The 6084-nt window shown below is 34.5% G+C and overlaps 1 protein-coding gene across 1 annotated transcript; it reads right to left on the bottom strand.

The window, feature by feature from the left end:
• Window positions 1-370: 370 nt before the first annotated feature.
• On the bottom strand, window positions 371-3742 carry LOC118037794 (receptor-like protein Cf-9 homolog). Its single transcript, XM_035043895.2, has 2 exons — window positions 730-3742; window positions 371-623 (listed from the first exon to the last, which is right to left on the bottom strand). The coding sequence occupies exon 1, from the start codon at window positions 3698-3700 to the stop codon at window positions 752-754; it is 2949 nt and encodes a 982-aa protein (XP_034899786.1). The 5' UTR covers window positions 3701-3742; the 3' UTR covers window positions 371-623; window positions 730-751.
• Between the last annotated feature and the right edge of the window lie 2342 nt (window positions 3743-6084).

Genomic DNA, 6084 nt, shown 5'->3' with positions numbered 1-6084 from the left:
GGCTTGCTTGCTTACTGGAATTTCAGTGCATGAATGGACATGCTGCTTGCTTTCAGTTCTTCCATTTCAGTGCATGAATCGAAAGTTTTTCTTTTGCTTTAGATATAAACTTGTCAATCACCAATGTTGACTGATTTTGTTGATTATTTTGGCTCTGTGTAAGAGTTGTGGAACATTGTTTGTAGCTGTTGAGATGGGTTTGTTACACTTTTAATAGTTATTTATGACTTACAATTTATCAGAATTACTTTATTTTGCTTGCAAATATTGCTGTTGTTATGAGAACTGAATTTGTCAACTAGTTTGCAGAGCAATTTGTTCATAACACTATCAATCTAAAAAAACTCCCAGAAAGGGAGATTGATTTAAGTGATCAAGAATAAGGAAATGTTCATAACTCAATAAAACATAAATGATTTTATAGTTAACACAAACTATTGCTTGCTTGACCTATTACATACATGGAATCTTTTTCGTAGAAGTAACACCTAATTAACCTTGAATGAAAGAAAAAAAAAAAGAGAGAAGAAAAAGTAAAATCTACTTGATACCTTGAATCAAATATCATGATCTGCCACTCTAGTGTTGTTTCAATGTCATATCCACTTGATATCTTGTTTGTACTGCAAAATTAGAAAGGTAAGACTAATCAAATAAATTGTAGAGAAAAGATAGCCTACATAAACTGTGAACATAAAATTTGAAAACTCAAATGCTTGCAAAACTTACTTGAAAATATCAATTGCATTATTTAGTTTCTTCTAGCACCACATTTGACAGCTTTCTTCTTTGTTTTCTTTCTCTTGAGATTCCATATATCTTCAACCATCCTAAAACACCATGAAGGTTTTTTTGTTCTAAACACAACATATCCCGTTGCAACTCCAAACACAAACCCACATCCATACCCCATTGTCACAGCTTTCCATCCAAATCCTTCTTCAAACAATGTTGAATCATCTCCTTCATTAAAGCTTGATGGCTGCAATGATGGAGTCGCATCACCGTAGCATTTTTTTAGTACTTGAAATCCACATAAACCCAAGTTTCCTTCAAATGAGCTTGCATCAAAGGTGTTGAATTGCTTTCCACTTGGTATGGGCCCCTCGAGTTGGTTATGTGAAAGGTTTAGGATTCCAAGAAATGTTAGACCCCCTAGTTGCGTTGGAATCCTTCCAGTAAGCAAATTTGAAGATAGATCTAATGATTCCAAATTGGTCAAATTTCCGAATGATGATTGGATATGACCTGTAAGGGAATTATGAGAAAGGTTGAGCTGTTGGAGTCCTTTAAGCTTTCCCATCACTTTTGGAATCTCTCCGGTGAAATTGTTATTTGACAAATCAAGTACTCTGATAGTACTTTGGATCTTCGAAAACTCAATTTCTACACCTTTCCATGTCATTTCTATGGAATAGACATAGCCATTGTAATTTGTTGTCACCATGTAAATCATGTTCTGATCCGAGGCCATCATTGCTTCAAGACTATTGAAATACCCAGTTGGCAATGGCCCACTAAAATTGTTGTCAGAGATGTCAAAAATCCGTAATTTAGAGGAGGACTTATATGCAGTCAAACCCTTCACAAAACCTTGGAGTTTATTGGATTTTAGGACAAGAATTTGGAGCTTTGGAAGCGCTTCTAGAAAGTAGGGAAATGTATCCTCAATCTTATTGTTGCCAAGATCAATAACTTCCAACATTGTGCAGGTGATGATAGACGGTGGTATTTTCCCTTCTAATTCATTTCCATTGAGGTTGAGATACTCCAAGATATTATCCTTTGAAAATGTTGAAGGGATAGTGCCTTGAAGATTGTTCATGCCTAGATGCAATACCGAGAGCATGTTGCTGAAGTTCCCCAAACATAATGGCATAGAACCACTCAAGCTGTTGTTGGACAAGTCCAGGACCTGAAGGTATCTCAGCTTGCAAATAGAAGAAGAAATCTCACCTGTCAATTTACTATTGGACGCAAGAATAAGGGCTTCCAAGTTCTTTTGTTTGGAAATTGAACTTGGGATTGTTCCATGCAAGTGGTTATTGCTCAAATCAAGGTAAATCAATGAATAGTGTTGGAGTTCACTTATATTCCCTATGAGATTATTGTTATGAAGGTCAAGAAAATACAAAGAAGGAAGAGCAAACAAAAAGGATGGTATTGTTCCATTGAACAAGTTACCATATAAACTTAGACCCACTAGATTTGAAAGGTTATTTAATTGAGAATGGAGAGGGCCTCCTAGTTGATTATTTGATAAATCTAAATATGAAAGATTGACTAGATTACCCAAAGAATCTGGAACTTGACCCATAAAATTATTGGAATAGAGAATCAAGTAAGAAAGGTGTACAAGGTTTCCAAGTGACGATGGGATCTCACCGTTCAAATTGTTACTTGAAAGGTCTAAATAAACAAGCCGTGTGAGATTAGCAAGCAGGGCTAGATCTGACCTTATAATGTTACAATTACGAAGAGACATATATTCTAATGACTTTAGATTACTGATTAAGTCATTTTCTAAATGAACTGAAATTATTGTATTAGAAAGATCCAACAGAGAGAGGACATTACTCAAATTAGACGAAGGAAAAGAGCCAGTGAGACCTTCGTTGTATGACAGATACAGTGATTCAAGGTTTGGTAGGTGAAAAATGTTACCCGGAAACTTTCCCTGCAATCCACAATCAAGGAGCGAAAGATATGACAAAGAAGAGGACAGATTGGTCAAGGAATTAGGTGCAACCAAAGACATATTTACAGAGCTCAAATCGAGTTCTCTAAGCTTGGTTAGGTTTCGAACAAGCTTGTCAAATGAAAATGGTTCTAGATTCAAATAGTTGTTGAAAGAGAAATCAAGTGAAACCAACTCAGTGAGTTGCTCAAAATCATATGGAATTGAACCAGTAAGATTGTTCCTTCCAAGATCCAAGTACTGCAGGTGCTTAAATTTCCCCATTGAGGATGGGAGTTTTCCTTGCAATCCACAGCCAATGAGTTTGAGTGATGACAGAGACGAAGACAGATTCATCAAGGAAATAGGAACAACTAGTGACATGTTTACCCAACTCAGATGGAGTTCTCTAAGCTTGGTTAGGTTTCGAACAAGCTTGTCAAAAAAAATTGGTTCTAGACTCAGATTGTCATTGTCAGAGAGATCAAGTGAAACCAATTTGGAGAGTTGAGAGATTTCCGATGGAACTTGGCCTGCAAGATCTGAACCACTAAGGTTAAGATGCGTCAGATTGGAGAACTGGCCAAATCGAGAAGAAATATGGGAGGTGTTGAAATCAGTGAAAGAGAGGTCGAGCTTTTGAAGATGATGGAGAGAGAAGAGAGAATTATTAGAATGCAGGGTTCCGTGAAGCATGCTGCAAGAGAGGTTCAGTCCAGTGACATGCCCGGTTTTCAGGTCACAAGAGACCCCGTCCCACAAGCAGCAGTCTGTACCGTCTTTCCATGACTCTGTTTTTGGAGAGGGATATTGACAATAGTAGTAGTCCGATGAAGCAGAACTATTAATGGAGAATGATTGTTTGAATTGAAGGAGAGAAAGAGATTGGTGATGAGCACACAAATGAGAAGAAGAGGAGGAGGAGTAATTTGAGGAGAGTGGAGATGAAATTGTAGAATGGAAATGGAAGACAAACAGAAAGAAAGAGAAAGATTGAGAGAGGGACAGTAGTGAACACCCCATGGCCGCCTTTGAGGATTCAAAGTATAACTGGGAATTAAGGATGAGAAGTAAAGAGAAAGGCATTATTAGTAGTATTTATAGACAAACCAGTCTGAGATTGTATACTGTCGAAATCAAAGTCACCGGGAGAAGCATTAAACGCTACAGAAACACAATATGAATAATACCTTTTTCAGGATTTAATGATTAAAAAAATAAAGTAATAGTTTTAATATTAGATAAAATAGAAATTTTTTGATGGAGAATGATTTATAATAAATTAGTTTATTACAATCCTTATCTAATTAGAATATTAGATTAGGATTTCTTTTAAATAGTTTAATTTCCTAATTAGCTAGGATTTTAAGCCTATAAATAGACTTGTAATCTTTTAAATAGACTTGTAGGAAAAAAATCTGTGAATAAGAATCTTGCAAACCAATTAATTGAAAAAAGAGTCATCCTCACCTTCTTATGTCCATTTCGATCCAGTTTACAGTCAATAACACGTTCTGGCAATAGCTTTATTGAATCGTTACTAGAAAACTGACAAACAATGGAGAATTAATGGAGTTTGAAGGTTCTTGCACTCAAAATGCTGTGGGATTGGTCGTCCTAAAAGATCTTTCTCTTTCAGCATCAACTTGGATGTATAGATATTGTCCACCCTTCATTAGGTGCTGAATACGGTTCACTTGCAAATATTTCCACACAAAAGTGAGCGTTGGAAATACGGCAGTACTAATTGTAGCAGATTTATGTCAACATTTTTCAACCACCATCACTTATGATAAATACACTAAAGTCAGCCACAACATTTATTATAATAGTTAGTAGTTGTTTGGTATTTGTTGGTTGCTGCCAACACTCTCATTTCTCTTATAAATGGAGACAGACAAGAGAGTGAGAACAATAGTAGAGTGAAAGCAATGACTTTGCACTTATATCTCGTTTCTCCTGTCCGTAAAGTATAACAGTTTCTTGGCAAAGTAATAATTACGCAAAGCAATCGTGACAGGTTAATTTGAATGTTCAGAGATGTTTTTCCAAATTGTACTTAGCAATGAGATTTATGCGAAGATTGCTTTGCCCACTAAAATGTAATTTCCAAGAAATTCAAAGCCACAAAATCGGAAGAAAACTTCTTAATAAGCCACAGGTGGGCATGCAGACTTAAAGAGTCATCCTCACCTTCTTCTGTCCACGTTCTGGCAATAACTTGTTTGAACAAAATTTGCTTCCTCTCATTGTAATTAATTTAATTTAATTTAATTAAAAACAAAATTCATTTTTAAAAGCTAGATTCAATGAAGATCGAAATAAAAAAATGCGAGTTAATCTTTGTCACTTTCAAAACCATAGAAAAATTTCACAAAAAGCAAATAAAAAAAATAAAAAAATATTGATGCATAAAACTAAAAAAAAATAAACTTTTAAAAAGTTAATATTGATTTCCTAATTATGCTTAATTTAGTAATATATTGTTTTATAAAAATAATTTTCTTGCTTATCATTCTTTCAATTTATGTACTTGTTTTAATTTAAGCATAGTTAATTTTTAATATTAGCGTGGATGCTCGATTTTTTATTTTATATCAATTATAAATTTGAATATATGCTTTTATTTTTTGTGTTGAAAAGCAGAACCACTGATGGAAAATTACGATTGTTTGAATGGAGGGAGAGAAAGACTTTAGTATGCTGAGCACACAAATGAGAAAGAGGAGGGGAGGAGGGGGAGGAGGAAGAGTAATTTGAGGATAATGGAAGAGAAACAAAATGAAAGAGAGAAATTGAGAGAGGCACAGTGAAAACCCCTTAGAAATAAAGGAAAGACAATATATATTAATTTATGGAAAATATACTGATGAATGGAGCGAGTATAATACGTACCTCTTTCAGGATTTAAAACTAAAAACAAAAAAGCAATATGTATATATTCCCATCACTATCAACCTTCCTAAGTAGTTGTTGCTAAACCAGAGGAAAGCAAGGCGAAGTAATAATTACGCCAAGCACTATTGACTTTGCACTTATATATCGTTTTTCACGACCCAAAAAAGAGTACTGAGTGTTGGAATCACGGCAATATTAATTAATTTCCGAAATTAACATATATGTTGAGATCAAGTCTATAAGAGTGATGTGCAGCAAGTCTATCTGCTAATTAGAACTTTTTTTTAGCTTGTTTTGTGGTAACTATATTTCTTACATTATTACATCAAAATAATGTAAAAGCAATGATGCAAGACAATAAATAATAATAATTAAAGTAAGAAAAGAAAAAAGCTTTTAGAGAAGAAGCCGAGAAGAGAAAACAAAGAAAGAAAAGAAAGGGGATTAGAGATATGCAAAGTCTGCAATATTTTCATTAATCATTAAAACTATCTCTCAAGATGACAGAA

Source organism: Populus alba, chromosome 12 (assembly GCF_005239225.2).
Source record: "Populus alba chromosome 12, ASM523922v2, whole genome shotgun sequence".
Classification (NCBI taxonomy): domain Eukaryota; kingdom Viridiplantae; phylum Streptophyta; class Magnoliopsida; order Malpighiales; family Salicaceae; genus Populus; species Populus alba.
This window is presented reverse-complemented; position numbering and strand designations above follow the sequence as displayed.